The sequence below is a fragment of the Lynx canadensis genome, chromosome B1 (assembly GCF_007474595.2).
Source record: "Lynx canadensis isolate LIC74 chromosome B1, mLynCan4.pri.v2, whole genome shotgun sequence".
NCBI lineage: Eukaryota > Metazoa > Chordata > Mammalia > Carnivora > Felidae > Lynx > Lynx canadensis.
Window position 1 is genome coordinate 31,148,112 of NC_044306.2, and position 24,848 is coordinate 31,172,959.

Genomic DNA, 24,848 nt, shown 5'->3' on the forward strand with positions numbered 1-24,848 from the left:
AACCCTTCTAGGCAGGTTCTGATGACCACCGCAAAACAGTAGATCTGGTCATTTGAAAAGACGACGGGGGATGGAGAGAAAAACATGGTCTCAGAGACAAGGGCTGGAGGAAACACAAAGAAAGAGACGTAAAAATAGTCATGAGCAAAAAAGCTACAGAGGGGGAGCACGAGAGAGAGACAGAGAGGGAAAGAGAGCAGAAAAGACGCTAAGGAAGAAGAGAGTCCTCCAAAAAATGTAATCTGCAGCAAAAGCTAGGCCAAAAAGAAAACCTGCCTTTTTCAACAGTTGACCCAGAAGACTATGGAATGCAATGTCGACATTTTGGAGCCTCTCAGGGGGGATATGCGGAGTTTGCCAACCACCCTGAAGAGCTCGATGGTTACATAATTGCATCATTAGGATGTCCAGTTCAAACCCCTTGTATTAATATTGAATTAGGCTCCCCAATTTAGTATTAAAAAAAAAAAAAAAGACAACGCTCTCCCCCCTCCCCCACCCACCCTCTCCCCCAGCCCCACAAAGAAAACTTTAAAAATTTAAAAAGAAAAAAAGGCAGCTCTGGGCAATTCACTTTATCTTCCCTCCCTCCCCCCACCCCCCAACGAAAAGGAAGATGAGAACAAGTACAACAGAGCTTGGAGATGAAAAACGCCCTCGTTGTGATTCGCTTTGTGTCACATGTCTGAGTGTTGGGTGCGGTTCCGTGTATGGGGTTGGTGGGCAGACTCGGGTGTGATATTCGTAGATGTACAGGGAAGTGGGTGAGCAAAATCAGTGACTCCGGGTGAGGGACGGAGTGCAGGGCCCGAGAGGGAGCCCCATGAACTGGCTGCCCCACAGTAACTATCACAGGCTCTTAAAAAAAAAAAAAAAAAAAAAAAAAGGAAGGAAGAAGTCTCAGAATGTCCTCAGGTGTCCCATCCCCATCCCCAAGGAAGTTGCGGCCGGACCTCTAGCCCAGGCTGGTGATGTTGGCACGGCCACCAGGGGGAGCCACAATGCGCTGGGTGGTGCGGCGGGGAATGTTGTCGTCAATCTGAGCACCTGGAGAGGAGACAGGGACAAGGGGCCACGGTCAGGGTCAGAAACAGTCCCACCAACGGTTCCTGCTTCACGCCGGAACAGCACAGCCCAGGAGAAAAAGGGCCCGGCCCATACTTGCAGTAAACTACATATAAAAGAACACTGTTTCAGCTGTTGACTGACTGAGACTACATCCTGCCCCTAATCTCATTAGGCAAATTAAGTGTGGCTTTTCTGAAGGTTTCGAGAGCCTTCTCCCTGGCTTTTTATTCCCCTAACTCTGTATGTACCTCTGCTGTAATGTGCTTCCTGAGATGGGAATGGCCTGGTGAGATAAAACAGAAACATCATTGGGGCGCCTGGGTGGCTCAGTCGGTTAAGCGTCCGGCTTCGGCTCAGGTCATGATCTCGCGGTCTGTGGGTTCGAGCCCCGCGTCGGGCTCTGTGCTGACAGCTCAGAGCCTGGAGCCTGCTTCGGATTCTGTGTCTCCCTCTCTCTCTCTGCCCCTCCCCTGCTTGTGCTCTGTCTCTCTCTCTCAAAAATAAATAAATGTAAAAAAAAAAAAAAAAAAGAAATGTTATTATGCCTATTTCGCTTTCTGAGAAAACTAGTAAGGTTGGTTATTTTTTAAACTTTTGAAAACTGGTAAACCATTTAATGGCATACACAGTGACTCTCTGAAAACCAGCACTACCCGACAAGAAAAAAAAATCTACCGAATTAACTGTTTCTTTAGCATGCCATAGCATAGAGATCTGAATACTTATCTGGTGCTCAGGGAGCTTGAAAGGTGGAAGGTTTCTAGCCGTGGGCCAAAGGGAGGGGCTGGAAGTTTCAAGTAGGAAACTTCCTGAACATCTGGACCTCTTCCTCTCACCTTCCCTGACATCATTCGCTTTCCCCGAACAACTAACGACTGTTATATTAACGACTATGTATATTAACTCATTTAATCCCCAGCCCCATGAGGCAGCTACAACTCTTACGCCCGTTCTCCAGATGAGGGGCCCGAGGCACGGCTGCATCTGGCTACAAAGTGAAGCGATTCAAACTCCAGAATGGTACCAGCTGAACTACGAGAATACACTGTACACGTGGGGGCGAAGGGAGTTCCAAAATACCACAACACCCTCTGTCGGGATGGACACGAGACTCTGGAGAAACGTCCTCTTAATACACTGGGTTGTAGGTACACGGAGTGTATGCATCAGGACACAGGTGACAGAAACTCATGTGAAGATTCTGAAACGCATCTGGCCATTTCATGTAAGTTACACCTCCGGGGATATTAGTGTTTCTCACCCACATCATTCTGGATTCTAGACTCGCTTGCTCCACTAACGTGGCCCTGCAGAACAGGGCCCCGACACGCCATAACCGTACCAGACAAGCTGAATCCAGACTGGTGCAGGTTCCGGACAGGAGGGGCCTGCTGCTTGGCAGGAGATGTCTTGGCCGAGGAGGCTGGGGTGACTGTCTTGGGCGTCACGGACACCTCGCACACGGGTCCGTCGTACAGGCCGCGGGGAACCCCTCTCAGTTCTGCCAGCTGCAAAACACAAGGGCCCGTTAACTCGGGCCACATTCACAGAGGACATCTCCCCCGCACCTCTCCTAAGAGGGAAGGAACAGCAGTTGGGACGGGCCTGTGAGATGTGCGGACGGAGGGCTCCCCTGACGGGCACGTATGGCAGGGACAGAGGTCAGCGAGGAGCCAGCACCCACAGCTCCAGGCCAAAGCTCCCCCAAGGGGGACCGTGCATAGCTGGTTACTCCACAAAAACCGACTAACGTTTCTTACCATTTTTTCCCCAGGAACTTTAACTCACACCCAAGGCAGAACCCCTAAGCATGTTGTAAAGAGGATGTGCTCTCTTAGTTAAGATCTGGCCCCCAACTTCCTTTTCAGTCTCACCCTGCCTTGAATTCCCTCGCAGCTCCATCCATTCCCCGCCTCACCGTCCCCAAGCACCGGCACTGTACGATGCCCTGAATACACTGTACATTTTCCATGCTCATGACATTCCAATTCCCTTGTCTCCCTTCTTTGACTTGTCAAACTCCTACTTAACCTTCCAAACCCAACTCAAAATGCCCTCTCCCCATGACACTTTCCCCCATGACTCCACAGCAGTGGCTGCCTCCTCTGAACCTCACTACTCATCACAGCACATACCACATCATACTTGATTCTGGCTGGCTTAGACATTCCTGACTCATCCGCTGGTATTCCAAACTCCAGAAATAAAAACATCACGCTTCCCTTTATCCCTGAACCATCCCCTCCCCCGCACCCATCTTGATATTCTAACTCGAAGTGTAAGCACTTTTGGAATCGAACTTAACCCGTAATAAAAACAATTCGTAAGATCAGAGCTACTCACTCTGCTCCTCGCCTTGATACGCTTGTAAACAAAATCAGGGAAGGGCTTCCGGGGGATGTAGCGCCCAGAGCCTTCGGTGACATGAAGGGTGCCATCCTCCAGGACGATCTTCCCCTGGCTGATGACCACCAGTGGGGAGCCACGGCACTCCATGCCTTCAAAGATGTTGTACTCAAGAGACTAGGGAGAGAGAGCGCATAAACTTTAGCAGACTGCCTGTCGTCCTGGTGAGGTTCAACCAGTCTGGGGGCGCCCCCTGCTCCGTATCAAGCAGATGAAAGAAAGGCCCAGAGATGAAGTCTTGTCCCAACTGGCCACCCCAGCAGGCACTCAACCTGTCTTGACTTCCCTGTCTAGAATATGGAATAATCTTTCCCTACTTCTCAAAACTTTGGGGGAAAAAACAGCTGGAACAGAAAAACTGTATGGAAAAGCGTGAAGGTTTGCAAATGCTACACAAACGTAAAGAAAATGATTCCTTGCATTAGCAGCGGCTCTGTCCTCACGGACTCAAGCCCCAACCAGGTTAAAACCCAAAGGCTTTCTCTGACCAAGTTGTAAATTTCATTTTGAGATGAGCATCCACGAGCCGGCTTTCCCGGTTTTCCAATCTGTCAGGGATGTGGTTACACTGCGGTCCCTGAACGAAAAGACCGTGGCAACTCGGGCCATGCCTTCAATAACATGTTTGAAGTCTAGCTAACTTCTAGCTAACTTGCAGCGATCCTTCTAGCTTCAAGTTTTGCAGTGACCTCTCTGTGTGTCCTCCTGGAAAATACGCAGGAACCTGACGTGCATGTGAGCTTGTTCTTGCAGAACAAGGCAACGGAAAAGGGGAGGCACTACTCTTACGTGTCACAGTCCCATCCCGTGGCTTCGGCTCACCCACTGCTACTTATCCACAGTGCCCCGTGCTTCTTCCTGCCTGCCCCGTGCATCAGTACAAATGGCCGTGGCCGGAGAATCAACAGGCAGCTCTCACCTCAAAAAGCAGCCCGGCCTTCTAGAGAAGTCGGACCAGGTTATCAGCACTAAAGGAGTCAGTCTGTGAGCAGAGAGCAGTCACAGGACACTGCAGTTCAGGAGAACATTTCTGTTTGGCACAGTGGCTAGGCAGTGCGGGGAAGCACCCGGCTGGCCTAACAGCTCACGTTCAGTGTCAAAATGCAGGGGTGTTGACTGAAAACTGCAAGGAAGGGGGCGCCTGGGTGGCTTGGTGGCTTAAGTGTCCCTCTGTTGGTTTTGGCTCAGGTCATGATCTCACATTTCATGGATTCGAGCCCCATGTCTGACTCTGTGATGACAGCGTGGAGCCTGCTTGGGATTCTCTCTCTGCCTCTCTCTCTGCCTCTCTCTCTCTCTCAAAATCAATAAATACTTATTTAAAAATATATATATTAAAAAAAAAAAAAAAAAAAAACCTGCAACGAAGGGCTGTCAGCACTGCTCTGAGACTCCCGTGGAAGGAATCCCGTGGAAGCCACCCAAGGAATAAGGCAGAGGCACCTGGGGGATGGGGAGGGGGCTCCACACACGCATTTCGGGACCAAAGTGTGCGCCCCAAGCCTAAGACTGCCTTCCATCCCTGAAATCAGTATCAGCAACAGAGCTGTGCAACCTGTCGGCCTCGATGGAACTGGGCTCTTCCAGCAGGATCCTTGCTTTCCCCCCTGGCCCGGGGGATCACCCCAGTGGGGCCATTTTACATTCAGCGCTCAGCCTGACATTTTCCTAGACCACGCTGGCGACAGGAACTCGGACCACCAGCTTGCCGGAGCACCAGCCTTCAGCTCATCTTCTCAGCAGACACTTTTGCCTGCCAAAGTTGAGGCACGCCAGATTCTCTGCTCCCCCCTTTCTCCACGGCGGATCCAGCTCTCGCCCAACCTAGGCGAAGCACAGGCCAGCCCTCGGTAGCACAGTGTATCTGCAGAGGGGCCTCCTGTTACACACCTTGTCTTGGCGTGTTTTCTCTCACAGCGGTACGTAAACTCAGGGAATCCCTCCAAATCGGAGGCATCTTAGACTGGGTGCAGTCCAGGCCCTGTGTGTGGGAACTCTGAGCAGGGTCGCTTGAATCCTGCCTCAGAACTCGTGTCTTCATCTGCCTCTCTCCCAGGGCTTTCGTGACGGTGACCGCACACAAGGAACTTATGTGCGTAGATCATGTTGTCAGAATCCTATCGTCTCTGAACTGACCTCTGACAGGGTGTGCGTCACCATCTGAGGGCATTAAGCCCTACCTCTTCCGGGTCACTCCGCAGCTAAGTGTCTACACTCTAACAAGCTCCTCTTGTACCTTACCGGAAGACTGGGGACAGCTCTGGACACGGGGCCATCCATCCGCCCTGGGTTCGGATCCCAGTTCTGCCACACACCAGCTGTGTGACTCTGGACAAGCCCCTAACACTCCTGAGATTCAGCTCCTCGTCGACCAGGGACAAAACCTGCCTCGCAGCACTGGCACCAAGATTCAGTGAAATAAAATGAACAAAAGCATCTAGCACGTTACTTGGCACAGACCAGGCATTTAGGAAATGTTCACTCCTCCACGGCCTGTTTTTTTCTTTTTTTGGTTTTTTTTTTTTTTTGTCCTTTCCCAAGAAGACGGCAAGCTCTTCAGTTTCAAAGCCATCATGAGACGCATACACTGAGTTTAACTGCCTGTAAATGACTGATCACAAATGCCTAGAAGGGCTTTCGGCCATCTCTCATTTTCGCAAGATGGGAAGAACCAGCCCCCTGACTCTAAGTGACTTAACATGAACAAGCCCAATGGTTCAGATCACAGCTTAGGGGATACAGAAACTACCCTCTGTCAAACCACGAGGCAGGGAGGCTTCGCTGTTCACCAGGTAGAGACATTTTTAACCCACATCCACCCTGGCTCCCTAAAATAACTCATCTGGCTGGATGCCTGAAAAATCCAAGCAGAGGCTTAGCAACAGGGCTCTCAATGATAGTTAGCTAAATGCTCCAAATTAAAGCTAATTAGCCCAGTGGTATGAAACACTGTATTACATAGGGAAAGCCTCTCATTTGTATTTTCCTGGATGATTAAGGCTGCACAGATGTGCTTAGTACGGGCCCTGAATCAGGTGAGGACAGAAAAGAGGCTCTTTTCTTACGTGGGGTTGCCTGGAGGTAAAGGCAGGCCAGTGCTGTTGCTCTGGAAAAGCGAATGTGTGAATAGCAGAAATCTGTCTTCTCGATTTTTCACATCCCCTCTTCTGCCAGGTGAAGGGCTCCAAGTGCAAACTCCCTAACTAGGTCATCTGCAGCTTAAATAATGAGTCCAGTTCACCTTCTATCACCTCTGCAGAAGGGACTGCCAAGGAGGAGAAGCATTTCCTCCATCGAAGCCTGACCAAGAGGCTGTACATGCAGCCTGGTAGGGAAGAACCCTGGACAATTTTGGCTTCTAATTCTGGCTCTACCACAAAATAGCTATGTTAACGTCAGACTGGTCACTTACGCTCTCAAACCCTCCATTTACTTATCTTCCCAATTGGGGTAATGGTGCCACCCCTACATTGAGAAGGCTGGATGAAAAGTAAATGGGACTGTGACGTTCATGAGTAAGAATAGCTAGGTTCACTGGGCAGGACCCCAGGAGCTCTGCCTGCAGAGGCCATTCTGGACCCCCAAGATGTTGTGATCTAAGTTACAAGTAGGTGTGGCTATAAGGCTATGCTGGGAAGCTAAGCCAGCCAATGGGGAAGGAGGAAAAAAGTCAACTCTACACATTGAGAGCCGAGCAACCTTCCCAAAAGACATTCACCATCCAGGCACCTACAGGTATCCACAGAAGCTAGAGGTAAGCCCTGTAGCCCAAGCACCTCTGTCCAAACAGGAGAGGCTTGGGATAGAGCAAAAGGCCCAGAGCTGTCCTAGAGACCCCTGAAGCCCACCCCGGATCTGCCATGGCACCTGGGGGAGGTGCCCTATGTGCCCAGCTTTCATTTTGATTTTTACATAGAATATCCTTTTCATTCACTAAGATTTCTTAATGAATTCCTAAGAGTTTCTGACATAAAACACTCGTGTCCTATGCCCATTTCTTTTCCCTTTGTGTATTTTCTTTCGATATTTAATACACACACACACACACACACACACACACACACACACACAGTTTTTTCTATGAAGAACCGAAGGTATCTCACAGCTCTAATGCCACTGATCTCGTAAAATCACAGGACAGTCAGAGACTTTGTCTAAACCCCTTCAGGTCCACTGAGGAGCCTGCGACATGACATGAAGTCCCTTACCTAATGTCTAATTAATAACACAGGGCATCCTCAAGCTCTGCGGTGTAGACCAAGAAGCAAGAGATACCCTAAACTACAGATCCTAAAATCATGATCAGAATACTGCTGGAGATAGTTCTTCTATTTGGGAAGAAGTCAAAGTGAATGAATTCCTTTAGGACAAGAGCACCTGTCACTTAGGTTTCTGTCCAACAACACTGAAAAGCAGTGGCTTAAAGGAATCAAACTGTGCATCTCAGGGTGGACATCTGAACGTTTGACGTAGGTCCCTCATGGTAAGCACTGCCACGAGAGGTGTTGCATCCAACCACTGCACCCATGGGATGGTGCCTGACTTCCAGAAGCTTCTGATGTCCTGGCATGACTTTAGAGGCTTTGGAGGTCTACAGACAAAGAACTCCATCTATAAAGAGTCCATGGGACTGCAAAATGGTGATAAGAGTAACAGTCTTACTGATCTCACCAAAGATAAGGAGATGGCTATTCTCAACAAATTGCAAGTTATACTATACCCCAGGAAATGTGTAATATATCTTGCGGTTCATTCCTATCACATCAAGTTCTTTCTGGGGACTCTTCCTCCCTCAGTCTCTTTCTGTGACTACAATTCATTCAGATTGGGTCCATGCAGTGTAACAGGACTTACACTGTTGTGGGTCTTGGCAGAGATGGTTTTAACGCTGTCGGGGTCCCAGATGACCAGGTCAGCATCGGATCCCACAGCAATGCGGCCTTTCCGGGGGTACAGGTTGAAGACTTTGGCTGCATTGGTGCTGGTCACGGCCACAAACTGGTTCTCGTCCATCTTCCCCGTGACCTGAGAAGCACAGCACATACACGCACACACACCAAATGCAGGTTACAGAGTTGAAGGGAGCAATGTGACTTCACAAAAAAAAAAAAAAAAAAAAAAAAAGGAACACGCTTTGGATATACACCATAGCTTAGACGAACATAAAGGGCATTGTGCTGAAAGAACCAACCTCAAAAGGCCACAAGCCATATGATTTTATTTGTATCCCATTCTGAAAATAAAAAAGTTACAGAGATGGAAGACAGACGAGGGATGAGGTGAAGATTCCTCCAGGGGCCAGGGTGGCTATCACAGGGCAACACATAGGGGGTGTTTGTGGTGATGGGGGAAGTCTGGGTCTTGGTTTTGGGTGGTGGTTACATGAACCTACATATGACAAAATGACAGAACCACACACACACACACACACACACACACACACACACACTGTGTCACTGTCAATGTGTGGGCTTTGATAAGGTGCCATAATCACATGTTGGTAAAAATGGAGGAAGAGCACACAGGACCCATCTCTCTGTTCTGTCTTTGTTAACTGCCTCTGAATCTATAATTATTTGATAGTGAAAAGTTAAAAAAAAAATTCTAAAGGGGCTACAATGCCTCTTCAGGAAGGATCACTTCGGGGAGCCTGGGTGGCTCAGTCAGTTAAGCGTCCAACTCTTGATCAATCTCAGCTCAGGTCATAATCCCACAGCTCGTGAGTTCGAGCCCCACGTCAGGCTCTGTGCCGACAGCATGGAGTCTACTTGGGATTCTCAATCAATCTCTCTCTCTCTCTCTCTCTCTCAAAATAAACAAACATTTAAAAAAAAAAAAAAAGGAAACAACATTTGGCCTCAATGACCGTCCTTTTCAAAACTACAAGTCCAGGCTCAGGCTTGCAGTCTAGCCAACCCAGAGGTCCCAGCGCCTGGTCGGGGCACCGCACCCGTGTCATGCTGTAGGTGCTGATCAGTTTCCTCACGCCCTGCCCTGCAGTTTCTCATCCCTACCCCTTAAGTTCCTCTTCCCTTTCAATGCAGATCAGAGGAAATGACTGCCTGTCTCTGAGTTAGGGAAGCCACTCTAAAGCTAGGAGAAAAACGAGCCAAGGAAATGAGCAGGTATTAAGAGAGAGGAAAATACAAATGGCCAAGAAGCACATGAAAAAAAACTTCACTTTAATCAGTCACTGAAGAGATTAAATGTAAAACAAATTCACCCCTCAGATGGGCAAAGTTCTATTTTTTGATGACAATACCAGTTGGGACCTGGTAGAAGAAAATGGCACACACAGCTGGCAGCATACAAGTTGGTGTAATCTTTGTGGAAAGAACTTTGACGACACATAGCAAAAGCCTTAAAGATATACACAACCTTTGGCCCAGGAAATAGCACTTCTAGAAATTTCTCCTACAAGCACCATTAAAGATCTATCTAAGAAGGTGTTTACAAGATGTTCATCCCAGTAAAAAAAAAAAAAAAATCAAAAACAGCATACGGGCACCTGGTGACTCAGTCAGTTAAGCGTCCGACTCTTGATTTCGGCTCAGGTCATGATCTCACGGTTCGGGCGACTGAGCCGTACATCAGTCTCTGTGCTGACAGCATGGAGCCTGTTTGGGATTCTCTCTCTCTCCCTCTCTGCCCCTTCCCTGCTCTCTCTCTCTCTCAAAAATGGATAAACTTATATAAATGTTCAAAGAATTACAAATGAATTACCGTCCAGCATTAAGATGGAATCTTTTGCTACTAATGACCAAGTTTTTTTAAGTATATTTAAGGATGCGAGGACATTTTCATAACATACTGTTTTAAAACAAGCCACAAAACAGTATATATGATGCCCGTGTTACCTACACTCTCACACACATACATATCGGATACACACGGGTACTCTTACACTGGCAGAAACTGGAAAGACATTTGCCAAAATCTTAATTGCAGTTATCTGAAAGGGATTTTTACTTATTTCCTTATTCTTTTTGGAATAAGGATATATGGTGTCCATACTCAAAACAAATCATTAAGAAACAGAAAAACCTGTTCTGTTGTTGTGCTTTCAAACACTGAAAATGAAAAAGCCCAAAGACCCCTGAGAGGTCGGTGTATGTTCAAAGCAGGCCTGCCGGAAGCCTGGAGTGGGCAGAAATGCTAACCCTAGAGAGCCCTAATAGACAGTTTTAAGGAAATTATGTCCATTTCCCAGAGTAGAAGACTGACTGAGACGGTCACCGGGTTGCTAAGGAAGTTTTTTCCTGACTGATCAAAAAAGTCCTATTTTATTATTATTTCTTTTTTTAATTTTTTTAATGTTTGTTTATTTTTGAGAGAGAGAGAGGGAGACAGAATCCGAAGCAGGCTCCAGGTTCTGAGCTGTCAGCACAGAGCCCGATGTGGGGCTCAAACTTGTGAACTGCGAGATCGTGACCTGAGCTGAAATTGGTTGCTCCACTGACTGAGCCACCCAGGCGCCCCAAAGTCAAATTTTAAAGAGTCTCTGGGTTTTCTTTTTCAGTTTCCACTGATTCACAGACGATAACGGTAAGAAATATATATGTATTATTTAGGAGGAAAGGGCCACAAGGAGTGGTCTTGGATTCCCAAACCTAAAAACTCCTGTCACACCAGCACCAGCTTCTAGAATTTTCTCAACTGCCATGTCAAGGCTTCCAGGAGACCCAGGACCCTCAGAGGAGCTGGCCGGGGGAAGCGGACACTAATCCACGAGGGAGGCTCCCGCTCCTTACCACAGCCTTATCCCAGATGACAGACATCCGCTCCTCGGTGCCATTGGTGCCTTCGGGGATCAGGGTGAAGTTGTCCTTTCCCACAGCCTTCTGGGCAGTGTTGAATGTGCAGTGGGCACTGCCAGTGACCTGAAGATCTCCGCTGGAAGGAAAACACACGGCTGGCTTGTAACGAATCTCATACCCCAAAACATCCTTGGACATGTTTTTCTCATTTGCGGGGCCACTGACGGATTTCGAAAGAGCCTGTCCTCCCCTCACGAGATAGGAGATTCGGGAAGAAGTGACATGGTACCAAAGCTTCACACTACATCTCTTTTGTGAGGTGTCTCAGCTTCTGGCCACGCCGCACCACAGTGGGACCCTTTTGATCCCTCGTTCATTCCCTCCGGTCGGCTTTCAAGACGGCCCAGGATTTTATCTAGAATTTCCTGGCAGGACGACATCAGAGCGATAATCCCCTGTTCCTGCTTAGCCATCTGAATCTGGAGAACAGAGGTCTCTCTGTTTGCAAGCCTGCTTTTGCCCGCCATGCTGGACCCTGACAGGTCAGCCTGGTCCAAGGAGAGGCTGAGAAGGGGGAGTGTGAACATGTCACCAAGACTCACCAGGACAGCAAGGAGTTCAGGAAGTCCGGAGTGGTCGGGTCAGGGCTCAGGGGTGGGGAGGTGACAAAAGCGGCGGCCTTGGCCCAGTTCTTGCTCCAGTAGTGGGAGCCATCAGTCCCCAAGCTGGCGGTGATGGGCTCACCATACACCACGGTTCCTGTCCAACAGGAAAACAAAGCTCAGTAGGATACAACAAGGGAAGGAAACCACCCTATGGGGAACCACCAATGCCTGGCAGCAGGCCAATGGCTCGCCATCCCTTACTCACCCTCTCGAAGGCAAAGACCTGGTTGGCCGAATACGTCCACCTGCCAAAGTCACCAATCTAACGTGCGCTCCCTAGGATTCTACCCCTGGGCCCCGCTCTTCTACCTCAACACACTCTCTTACCTCCTACACTGCCGATTCCCACGTCTCCTAACAGTCCCCAGCTCAGACTGCGTCCAAGCACCCAGTCCCGAGGGTGTCTACACTCTTACTTTGGGGTGACCCACGGCACCTCAAACTTGACCTCATGGCTCATCAAATACTTTCTTTGCTTCCCAACATTGCCCAACCCTCTTTGCACGGTCCAGCTCTGGACTGAGAGAGGAAGTCAGACATGGTATCAGTGGGCCTGAGGCGTTTGAGAACATGTATTCAGCCCTCCAGATGGGTCCAAGAGACAGCCTGGATCCCTGAGTCACTGCCTGAAGGCAGCTGTCCTTGAGAGCCACCAGATGCAGCACCAACTCGGTGAGACTGAGAAACAAAGGACTCTGCACAGTGATGCTACTCAGACGTCAGTGTATCCGGAAGCTTGGTCCAACTTCATACATTGTCCAAGAAAGTCGATTCCCTGATGCTCACTCAAATCACGTCCTCTTCTCTGTCCATTCAGGTGCAAGCCACAAAGTCGGGAGTCATCAACCCACTGAATGCCCGTGCTTCAACACTGTAAATACACCCTTCCCTTTCCACCTTGCGTTCCTTCCCTTCTATCAGGCCTTCTTCCTTTCTCCCTGGCTCATTCCAACAGAGCCTCCCGATCAGAGTCGTACTTTTGCTTTCCCAATGTTCCCAGGTTTACTTTCGCTTTCCCATCGTTCTTCCCTGCCTCTCCGCTCATTCTCCAGGACCCTTCCAGAGTGATCTTCCCTACGCATAACCTTCCCAAGCCATCCTCTTCCATAAACCCCGAAGGAGCCCTTCTGCTTTCGAGAACGAGACAAACTCCTCCCAGAAGCATCTAAGGCCCCTCATTATCCAGCTTCATGTTAAAGCTCGTCGCTTCCTCGACGTCATCTACGACACACCTGGTCCTCCCTTCCAATAATCATCCAGTTTTGAATTTTTTGATTCTCCGCTTGCAGAATTCCTGAAGAAAAGGAGTCAGTCTGCACACAGTAGGCACTTGATAAATGTGTGTCAAACTGATGAAAGGGCATAATGCTTTCTTAGTTGAAGGCATCAGGGCTGGGATTTCACCTCAGCCAGCCTTAGGGCCACCAGGAAGGTGTCTCTCCTTGCCTCCTCCCATCATAGGAGGGCTAACCCCACCCCCCACAGCAGTCAGCCAAGGATTCCCTCTTCTCTAAGGCCAAACACTTCCCAGTCAGGAATGTGCCTCCTTGCCTCTCCCCAGCCTCTTCCAAGGACTTATCTCTTGATGACATACCATAACACCTTCTCTGGCTCCTCCCGGCTGCCCCCTCTAGCCTCAGGAATTTCACAAAGGAGCCACTCTCCAGCCAGGCAGTGTTCGAGGCCACTGGCAGGCAGCTCATTTGAGGAAATCAAGTTAACCATGCCCAAGCGGGAGAAACCAATCCAGGGCTCCAGAACCCGGGGGGGGGGGGGGGGGGGGGGAGCCTCACACAGCAGGAAGCCCCCAGCAGAAAGGGCCAATGCTCAGAATCACCTGGAAGGGCTCCTGAGTTCCCGACTCACGCAAAGCCGGCGGGGCGGCTGCACAAACTGCCCCCGCTCATCCCGAAGTGAAAAAACACTGCACAACGAGCAGGCCTTCACTGCTGCCAGGGCCACTTATGAAATACAAGCGGCTGAGCAGACCAGCGCTGGGCCCTGGGCTCTCACAGGACCTGAGGCTCCTGGCTTTTGGTTTGCACATCAGTCCCACCCCCCCCCCCCCCCCCCACCCCCCCCACCCCCCCGCCACAACTGCCTGAGCGGGATTATGGCTCTTCTGACCCAGCCAGGAGGGGAGAGCTCAGCAAGTCATTAGGAAAACAAAGGATCTGTAACCCTAAAGGTTACCAGCTTGGGTCATGAGTAGGTTCCAGAGAGCAGAAGTGCTCAGAGAAAAAGCCTGCTTAGACCGTCTTTGAAAATCACTGGTTAAGCGCGGACGTTTTCCTGATTCTCTCGTGAGTTGCTATGGCTCACCCTCTCCCGGGACCTGCTCTTCAGTCCTCCCTTTGGAAGCTTTAGCACGAGGAGGAGCTGGTTCCTGGAACACCTCCTGGATCCCACCAAGTGTGAGTGCCCTTGACTGTGACCTTCATCCCACTCTAGGAAACTCAGACTGGGGTGGGTCCCGTTCTCTCTGCGCCTGGGAATGTGCACCTCCCTGCAAAGGAATGAACCCAGCCTGCAGCCTCTGAAAAACCCGGAACTGGAGCGGCGCTTCAAGGCCACTGCGACCCGAACCTGTCTCCTTAGGCCAAGGCTGAGCCAGGACTCGTTGGCCAGCGCCAGGCTAAGATGGGGATAAGGGAGAAGGAGGGAGGCGTCCTGTAGCTCATCTCAGCTTTGTCCTGTTCAAATTTCAAGGGAATCAGAGGTCCTTGCTGGCTTTCCATTGATTTTTCTTTAGCCCCCAAAGGCAGGGCAGGGGTTAAACCAGCCTGTAGAAGGCCTCCTCCTCCAGGGAGAGGTAGGTCCACAGGTGGGGGGCTCTGCCATTCAGGACTGATGGCCCCCCAGTACCTCCCCAGGGTACCGCTCCCATTTTATAAACACTGTTCCCGAGGGAGCCATGGATGAGCTTCTGGTCCTCCATCAGGCCACAGACACCACTAAACTGCATGCCAGAAATAATAACCAATGATAATAATACGCCACGAAATAGGCTTAAAGGGCCTTTCCACGCTCCTGTAAATATACTGCTGACCCTCTCTTGGCGGCAGTTAGACCTTCATGACTTTCTTCTCCAGGGAGAGTCTGAACTGCAGGATGTGACCCCGAGCCAGCCTTTGGCAGGCTCTCTAGGATGGCAGGGAACTGCAAGGCCTTGGGGGTGGTGTTTATTCACAACGAGCCTGGGGCCTGAGTGCATTCATGAAGAATAAATGCAAGGCTGGGGTTTAGAAATGTTTGACAGCTCCTGGCTCTGACAGTTAAGTCATTTCCCATTAACTAGAAGCAAGAGGACAAATCCAGAGCAGAAACCATGGAAAACCATGTAGATGTATTTCAAAACACAGCCACAAAAGCACATTATAAAACCAACTGGGACAGTGACTCACTCTCACTCTCTCTCTCTCTCTCTCTCTCTCCTCTCAGAGAACCTAAGCCAGAACTCAACAGCCTAGGGCTCGTCCATGGATAACCCTGTCAGATTTTGGTACCAAGGGTGGTTCCAGAGGAACAGAATCAAAAGTTTTCTGAATTGATTCTGGGGTTTCTAGAATTGCCTCTCTAATCTGATTTGATTTAAAGGCACTAATGCCTCTGTTAAACAGATGCACAAAATATCACCACTGCATACGCCTTATACTTATCATAAGAGGCTAAGTCTGGGTTGACCACAGATTTGATTCCTTAGAATATTGTTGGCAAACTGAGTAGAACACGATTGCCTGGTGGGTCCAAATAAAGCAGAGAAAGAAAAAGTTGAGGCCAGGGATTCAAACTCCCAGCCCGAGTGCTATATAAATGACCCGAGAGTTTCTAGATCTGCCCTGAAAGAGACCTTCTCTCTAGGAGTCTTTTTTTTTTTAATTTTTTTTGAATGTTTATTTATTTTTGAGGGGGGGGGAGGGGCAGAGAGAGAGAGAGGGAGACACAGAATCCGAAGCAGGATCCAGGCTCCGAGCTGTCAGCACAGAGCCTGATGCGGGGCTCGAACCCACGAACTGTGAGATCACGACCTGAGCCGACGTCAGACGCTCAACCGACTGAGCCACCCAGGCGGCCGGCAGGAGTCTTAAGAGTTTAGCCGGCTGGAAACCAAACGCACGGAGTCATCCTGCTGTATTATAACACACACTGAATTCCCAACCTACCAAGGGCATTGACTGGGAAGGAATTCTGCCTCGAAACAGCCTTCAGACCCAGGCTGCAATATCCACTCTTCCCGGAGTCTCATCTCTTCCCTGCCCCTCCCCACCCTGCAGACTTCAGCCTTAACAGCAACCACATTCCCAAGAGCCAATTCCTTAAGATCAATCTCTTTTTTTTTTTCTTTCTCTCTCTCTCTCCCTCCCTCTTCCTCCCCACCCCTCTCCCTCCCTCTCTCTTGTAAATATATACAACAATCTTCTGTTTCTCTGAAGGGCCCTAACACAGATTTTAGTGAGGTTTTATGACATTCACAAGCCAACCCATATGCCACTCTTTGGGTTCAAGGTGCTGAGGTGGCACATTAGCTTAATACTAAGGTGTCAATCCCCAAGTTGGGGTGGTCCTCGCAGGCTCGATGAACCCAAGTTTTTCATGATGCTGTAGTCACTCCTATTGGCCCACAGGGCATAGGAAGTATTGGCTCAAGCGTGGGTTCCCAGGGTTTAACATCCCTCGGCGGTCACCAAATGTTCTAAACATTTCCGCATCTGGGTTACGGGGGTGGGGCGAGGACGATGGAGAAGGAGGTCTATCAGAGGAGGCTACCAGGCATGACCTGCATGCTACCACTCACACACAGAAGGCACCAGCAACCACACTAGAGTTCCCTCGTGGACAAAGTGCAGTCTGAGGGAGCCCATTCTAGAGAAATCCCCACACTAGACCCTCAGCGGGGAGACAGGTGGCCAGGAGTCTGAAACTACGGGCTGGATGATCTGGGGCAAAATATTTACTTTCTGCATTTTAATTTCTCTTCCACGAAATGAGCCCTATTAAATCAATCAATGTCTAAGTGCTTTTGAAGAGTAAAAATTGTCCAAAACAGTCTTTTTTTGGCCGTGTCTTCATTTCCTTATCTGCGGAACGGGACTGATGATACATGGCCCTGCTGAGTGGCACAGAACGGAGGGGGCAGCGCGCGAAAATTTGGCTCTCTGGGAAGACTGAGTGCGGTCGTGCTAGGTCAAGTGCGCGTGGAAAACAGTCTCATTTATAGTCATCTCACTTTATCACATACCCTGTATGCCTTGTCTTAGATTTAGGACCAGCAAGTTTCTAGGTGGGGAAGTATGTGGACATTAATAAAAAGACATAAAATCATGATCTTTCAACGGCTCTCATTTATAGAGCAATGGTGGGTCCCTTCATGCAGCCTGACCAATGAGACAAGGAGGGGTGCACATCCATAAATACTTGCCCCTTTCCTTCCTCTGAGCTCGAACCATACTTGGCTTGCCCCTCTTTTATAACATTGACCATTTTCCATTGTGCCTTTTTGTCCATGTGGCCCACCCCTACGAGTGAAGAAGCTGGGGGCTGAGACCATCCAGCACCACGGCCTGAAATATCACATAATAAAAGTTTGCTGAAGGGGCGCCCGGGTGGCTCAGTCAGTTAAGCGTCCAACTTTGGCTCAGTTCATGATCTCATGGATTCTGAGTTCTAGCCCCACATTCGGCTCACTGCTATCAGCACAGAGCCCGCTTGGGATCCTCTGGCCCCCCCTCCCCGCCCCTTGCCCCTACCCCACTCACATTCTCCCTCTCTCTCTCAAAAATAAGTAAATATTAAAAAAAAAAAAGTTTAGGGGCCCCTGGGTAGCTCAGTCGGTTAAGTGTCCGACTTCCGCTCAGGTCACGATCTCGTGGTTCATGAGTTTGAGCCCCGCACCAGGCTCAGAGCCGGGAGCCTGCTTCAGATTCTGTGTCTCCCCCTCTCTCTGCCCCTCCCTCACTTGCACTCTGTCTCTCTCTCTCAAAAATAAATAAACAACAACAACAACAAAATTTTGCTGAGTGAACGAAGAACCTCTCCATCTTACAGATGAAGAAATGGGGCGGCCAAAAGTTGACAGGGCCTCACACTTGCCACCAGGGACCACGAGGACCCACCTGAGATAGAAAAGACTCCTTAGCAGAGAACCCCTATCTAAGGTCAGCAGGCATCTTCGAACCGGCCCTTCAGTCCTCAGTCATGAGAACAGCGGGTACAATCATTACGTGTCTGTACGCACATTATCTCAGTCAGGCACCATCTCCACTTACAAGACGGGTCGCTACTGCAGATGGAAACTGAGACCCAGCGACAGTAAGGGAGCTGCCCGGCATCACAGGCTGGCGCACAGCGAGCTGGGATTTGATCCAGGACGGGACACTGATCCCAGAGCGCAAAGACGTAACACAACCGTATCCTGTTTTCCTTCTCGGTTGTTTGGGAATCCTTGCTTCTGTGTTATGCACAACGCTCCTTGGTGTCAAGCTCTAGTTTCCAGCAGGTTCAGTAAGAACCCCAACAGATACCAGCATTTCTCATACTAAAATAATCTTCAAAGCATGAAGGGTAATTCAGATATTCACATGGATGTTCAGGCCCGAAGTTAGGCACCTGACAGTCAAGGCCCGATTCCACTGCCCGTTAGCCGTGAGCTCCGGTTTACTCAGCTGCAAAGTAAAACCAAGTGCAAAAAAATTCCTGCCCGGGCGGCCTCCCAGAGTTGTTATGAAGTTCCAACAAGATGGAAAGAGCCTTGAGAGCCCACAAGCAAGCGAGAAGCTCACATTCTTGCTCATTAGCACCCAAATGCACCAGAAATTCCTTTCTGGCAGCTCAGGCCCATCTCAAGCAAAGGGTTTCAGAGACCAAAGGGTGACAGTCTGAATGCAAAAGCCCACCCCGGGAACCATGATGCAGGCACAGTTGGACTGACACACGGAAAGTTCTAGAACAAAGAGACTGAGGCAGTCCCTTCTTAGTGCTCACTGCCCAATACACACACAGGGTCAAAGTCCTAAAGACGACAAAGGGACATCATCGGGCACCGAGTCACAGGTTACTGGAGCAGGACTGGACTCTACAGTAACACACATCAGCGCCACGTCTTGAAATGAAGAAACTGAGGCACAGGAAGTTCTCAAGATGCTTCAGAAGTGCCAGCAGGGCTGGCTCACAGGCCAGCACTGTGCGCCCCAGAGCAGGGCTAGCACCACCTGTCCGGGCCAGGGTCTGGGGAGAGACAGACTCCTCCCCCTCCAGCAGGGACAAGCGAAAGTCTGAATCAGAAAGCAAGTCCTCAGTTTTTACGTGCTGTTAAATGGAATGTCTAATTACATTAAAATCATGTTAAAATGTTTGCTTAACTCCTTGTTTGTTATCATCATCTGGGTCCAGGATGGTTACTAAAATAAATAAAAGAAGCTGCTGCCTAATTTCCTCCCACTTTCCAGACACTGTGCCAACCGTCCCCAGGCTCCACGCAAGGAACGGTTCTGTGATTAATGTTGGGTGTTGAGATGGATGCAAACATGTGCCTGGGTGACAAAGGGCCCAGGTGAGGGAGGGTTACTGACAGGAATCATCCAGTGTCTCCTGGAAAAACAACTCAAAGCGGATTCGGAGTGCATGACGTTATTTAGGGGAATGTTTATTTCAAAAAAGCAATTCCGGCAGCCGCCAGCAGAGGGCAGGTTTCCAAAAAGCTAGGAACCCAGCGACCCTGTGCTGAGCAGCCTAAGGACAGAGGCCCGGGGAGAGCTCCAACGAACCGGGGCAGAAACTGCTGGGTCCATCTGGAAGTCATCATCTCTGGGGACAGGCTGACTCACCGGTCATTGAGCAATTTGTTCTAGGTCTTGTACCAAGTCACCCACCAGTGAAAAACTCCGACGGTGCTCCCTATGCCTGTGGATCACATCCCACAGAGAACTACAAACAGAAGCACAGAGGTCCAACGGTTCCCTTAAGATACAGAAAGAGATAAAGGGATAGAAAGAGACAGAGAGAGAGACACCAGGAGAAAGCTAGACAGAAATTAAGGGAGAAAAGATCAGGCCAGGATGCACCCTCACCAAGTCAGCTACCCACGACCAGCCGGTCCCTGGAGCCACACTCCCAAGCACAGGACACGTGATGTGACTGCGCAAACTCAGTCGACAGCAGATTACAAGATTCCGCTGCATTCAAAATGTATAAGGTGCTCCACGGACAGCCTTTGGAAGCAGCAGTAGAAGCTGTACTTAGTAAATTAGTTTCCAAGAACCTTCTCAATGGACTCCCTAGTACTAACAGAGCACCAGCCTCAGCCCAGGACCTATCAATATAATTTATAAGGAGTGCCTCAAGCACCCGGAGAACCGGACACGAGGAGACCCGGGCAAGATCCCCTGCCCTACGCCCCCACAAGACTCTCTTACTTACCCCACAGAAATCACTACCAGCCGCGGAGCGGGGACTCATTTTGCAATAGAACGTTCCCCAGAAGGGTTCTGTGGCAGATGGAGCCTGACGCCATCTGTGTATGTGCCTAGTTTATTTAGACTGCATCAAATTAAGTCCAACTTCGCTATAGAAGCAGGGGCGGGAGGGAAACGCGCCTGCCCCACCCACTCTTTGCAGCGCACGGCTTTAAATAGATACTGACAAGGCGGCAGCGGTGGAACAGAGAGAGAAACCGGAGCTCCCTGCCTTGCTCAGCTGTAATTAGGTTAATGCTGGAACGCGATAAAAGCAGCCCACTTGGCATGAAGGTCTGGAAATGGAGCCCTCCTCCCTTCCTGACCTGCCCGCGGTCACACAGCCGTGGAGGTAACGCTCACCCTTTTTCCGGGCCTGGGCGATGACTTCGGCCGCGCTCTTGCTCATCACCTTGGTGACGTACAGAGGGCAGTTGGTCTGGTTGGCGATGGTAATCGAGCGATTCACGGCTTCGGCCTCGACCTGCAGAAGAGCACGTGAACGTAAGAACTGTGCCCACTCGGTGCCCACTCCACGGGCCGTCTTCACCCTCAACCCACCGAGAGAGGCCGAGAGGAACAACAGGCCACGGTGTCCTCCGGGTTCTACCCTGAGTGGCACCCCAGGAGGGGGAGGTGACTCTCCCAGTGTCACTCGACACTGTTGGGTGGAAACGATGGGGGCATTTCCTTCCTAGACCCCTTTGAGTGGCTTGAAGAGTGCCCAGCCGACCTACGACATCAGCGTCAGCCTGGAGCTGGTAAGAAATGCGGATCTTCAGGCCGTTCCCAGACCCTCTGGGGATGGGACCCAGAAATGTGGTTAGTCCTAACAGCACCGGGTGATTTTTATGCTTTGCGCACATGAGAAAACCACCAGGCAGGGAAACTGCTCCCAAGTCAGTACATTCGCTCCAGCTGTGTGGTCTTGAGTCGAGACAGTCAGTGGTGAGATTTTTGTGCTGGGCTTCTGTCCGACACCCACAGATGAACCCAAGGAACAGCGCGACCTCACAGGGCTCTGGGAACGGAGCAGGCTTGACTGGGAACGTCAAGCAACGGTCCTCAGCCCGTGGTAACACGTCCAAGGCCGCACACAGACTGGTACGGCCTTCCGCACGAGATGGGAGAGCTGCTCTAATAGATGAGTCTTTAAACCTGATGCTTCAATGAATAATATTTCAAAGACCCCGAGCGATTATTGCTAAATACCTGACCAGGTCAGACTACTGAGATCAAGGTATGCCTCACAGACATAGTGTGTGTTTAGAATGGGCAACTGAAGGACCACGTGAAACTGTAGAACGATGGATCTCAAAAAGCCTCTTGCTCCCTCTCAGATCCTGGAAGAAAGCTGTGGCTTCAACTCCTTGAGACAGAGGGCTGGGTCTGACTCCGAGTTTTGTATCCTCTGTGCCCCACCCCCAGTGTAGCTCCAGCGGGACTACATTAGTTCCCAACACAGGGCCTGGTACACAGCCGCTGCCCCAACATGTTTACTGAACAAATGGATTCCTTTATGTTAATGGTGAAAGTGAGGCCGTTCTGTAACGAGCTGCTATTTTTTGCAAGAAATAGCTGCGCTCCTAACTGAATTATCTTAGCTAACCAAGTTTCTACAGGAGCGTGGCCAAGAGCTAAGGTTCTATAATTGCATTAACTGGTAATCTAATTTAATAAATGACGACAACTTCATTCACGTTTGCCCTTTCGGGCATCAACCATGTGAAGAGAGAGGTCTCAAAATTCAAAGGCAAACCAAATGGCTCTTGAAAAAGCTCATTAATCGTCCAAATGTTTTTAATTCCTGGAATAGCTGAGCCATTGGCCCTCCCTCTCCTTGACTCCAGTTTCAACAGAAGCGCCTCTGGCCCAGGGAGGCACAGAGGAGGGATGGCCTGAATCTCTGCGGTCACCTCAGAAGTCTACAATGTGAAGTGCAGAAAGGACACTTCTAGAATCTTCATGGCTTCCCAGGAGTGCCAATGACTACTCAATTTATTGGCTGAACACAAATCCTTCTGAAAGTGAACAGAGGCACTATTAATGAGTGCATGCGGGCAGCGGGCATGGCCTGTGACTGTCCTGGGTGAACTGGAATGTGAAATTGGACTAATTAGGGAATAAATGGAGCAAAAGTGCCAGTTCTACTGGGGGCCTACCCCTGCGGGACAGGCTTCCCAGGGCCCACTCTGGATTGGCTCATCCACCGTGAGGTGAGCTCTGGTCCCACCCCTGCTCCCGCAGACGCCGGGGGATGGCCGACACCTAACTACAGGGCCACCTCATTGAAAGAGAAGGCCACTTAGACCCCATCTCTCTGTGTTCCGCTCGGAACCATGGAAGGATCCACGTTTACCCTTCTGTGTGTACCTGTGCAGGCCCCTTACATGCAGGGAACTGATTTAAATAATATTGACCTAAAATATTAGGAAAATAGTATTACAGCTTAAAATTTTAAGAAAATTGTCTCATTATAGAGCTCTGAAGGATTTGGGGGGGGGGGGTCACCGAGACTTGATGATTCTTAAGACTGGGCACCTCAAGATCCAGAGAGGAAAGCCACTTATCTAGGGACATACACAGCGTTGGCACTCACTGACCACAGTGTCGGTACACACAACAGAATCAGAATACACAACAGTGTCTGCACACAACACCCCCTCTGTGGCTCAGTCCCCCAACTGTCGGCCTGCCCCAGCGGCAATTCCAGAAAGCCTAGCCAGAAAGCTCTCTTCTCTGGGGAAGCCTCTTGGTCACCATCACCCTCACCCACATGTCCCCAACTTCCTTCCCAGATGCCAGCCTTTCGGCCCAGAGCCCCGGTCACATTCTACCCTGCCTGGTTACTTTCCATCTCTCTCTTCCTCTCCAGCTCATCCATAGTCCCCTTCTCATTCATCTCGCTGTCCCAACAGGGCCCAGTCATCATACATGTCAGGCACCATTGATGGACAGGTGATTTTAGATTGCCACATTCCCTACAGTTTCCCTCTCAGTCTTCTCAGCTGGAAAGGCGGGGGGGGGGGGGGGGGGGGGGGGGGAGACCCTGCTGGCAATCTCACGTGGTGGGCTGGAGAGAAGAACAGAGAGCAGCAGGAACATGATTTGTGCAGCTCAAGCCACGTTGACCACCATGATGAGGCGACAGATCACAAAACCGAGAAGGAATTACACGTTTGCATGTTATTAACCACTGCTTCATACGTACAGGGCGGTATCTCCCTACCTACACGGTCAAGCTCAAGTTCTTCAGAACGGTTCCCTGTTTTCTTCTCTTTGTCGCCCACAGAGGGTTTAACATGACAGATCCCTGGTGCCAAAGTGAAAAAGCATCACCAGGAGCTGAGGGAGAAGGGGCCAGCTCGTGCCGGTGGCTCACGGGGCTGTCATAATGGTGCACTTGCTCAGGTGAAGCCCCCAACACTGAGGCTGACAGAGAGCAGGTGCCTCTGAATCAGCTGAGAAGCAGATGACCTTGGAAAGCAGAGAGAAGAGAAAGCCCCCCAAACAGCGGTTCATGAGGCAAGAGGACCCTCCCCCGAAGCCAAGAGCTCCTTGAATGGGAGCACTCCAGACCTGCCAGCCCCCAGGGAAGGCTCCACGCTCCGCTGCAGGGGACTCTGAGATTCTCCATGCAACAGCTGCTGGAGGGAAGTCTCCGGCGTCTAACCATGGAAAAACGGGTTTGATTCTTGTGGTCAAAATCACAACCAGAACAGCTCTCCCGTGATACCTTTTGCCTGCTCAGTAAACCCCAGGCTTGCTTCCTGTTTTCAAGTCTGCGGGGACGTGGGGATGCCGAGCAGAGAGGAGGAGGAAGGAAAGCAAGCCCCCAGGAAGGCTCTTCCCAGTTCAGCAGGAGCAGGGCTCTCAGAAGCAGCCTCGTGTAACAAGGGAAGCGGCGCCTGCTTTTCTCATCTCAGTGTGCCGCACACTCTTGCCTACCTGCACAGCCACAGCAGGGCGGGAGCGGCCCCCAACCGCCCCAGGGGATGGAGGGGAGAGCACACTTTCCCGGTAAGCCCAGCCCCAGGTATCACCACCCGGTTACAGGGGCCCACGGGCTTTATGGTGAGCTTGGGCTCCCACGTGTGCGTGCATGTGTGTGTGTGTGTGTGCGTGCGTGTGTGTTATAGGTACACACTTGTGTACAAAACCAACCTCAGGTCCTCTGTCATCAGCCACTGAGACTGTCGCCCTCTCTCTCCTGTGAGCTCCTCCCAGAGTCACTGTCCACCAGCCCCAGAGGCAGCATGCAGCTAACACAGGGGCCAAAAGATGTCACCTTCAACCTCCCTCCCCCGTGTGCTGGCCCCAGCTCATCCCTTCGGCTCTTTAGCGTGCGTGGGAAGGCTGGATGGTCGTGGAAGGAGCTATACCCCATGGCCTGGAGAGGGACCAGACGATACTCAAGATGTAATAGGTTCCGTCCCTCCACTGAGGAGAGGAAAGTGTCCTCAGGGCCACAGATGGTGTTGAAGGTGCCCCGGTGCATGTGT

The 24,848-nt window shown here is 50.5% G+C and overlaps 1 protein-coding gene across 1 annotated transcript in view; it reads right to left on the minus strand.

Annotated features, from left to right (window-relative positions):
* Window positions 1–579: 579 nt before the first annotated feature.
* The window catches only part of DPYSL2 (dihydropyrimidinase like 2), a 130,353-nt gene continuing 106,084 nt past the window's right edge, over window positions 580–24,848 (minus strand). The window contains 7 exon segments of the mRNA XM_030312341.1: window positions 580–1,047; window positions 2,411–2,576; window positions 3,412–3,591; window positions 8,329–8,499; window positions 11,226–11,367; window positions 11,834–11,990; window positions 20,710–20,830. Of these exon segments, the coding sequence (XP_030168201.1) occupies window positions 956–1,047; window positions 2,411–2,576; window positions 3,412–3,591; window positions 8,329–8,499; window positions 11,226–11,367; window positions 11,834–11,990; window positions 20,710–20,830 (1,029 nt within the window). The 3' untranslated portion in view covers window positions 580–955.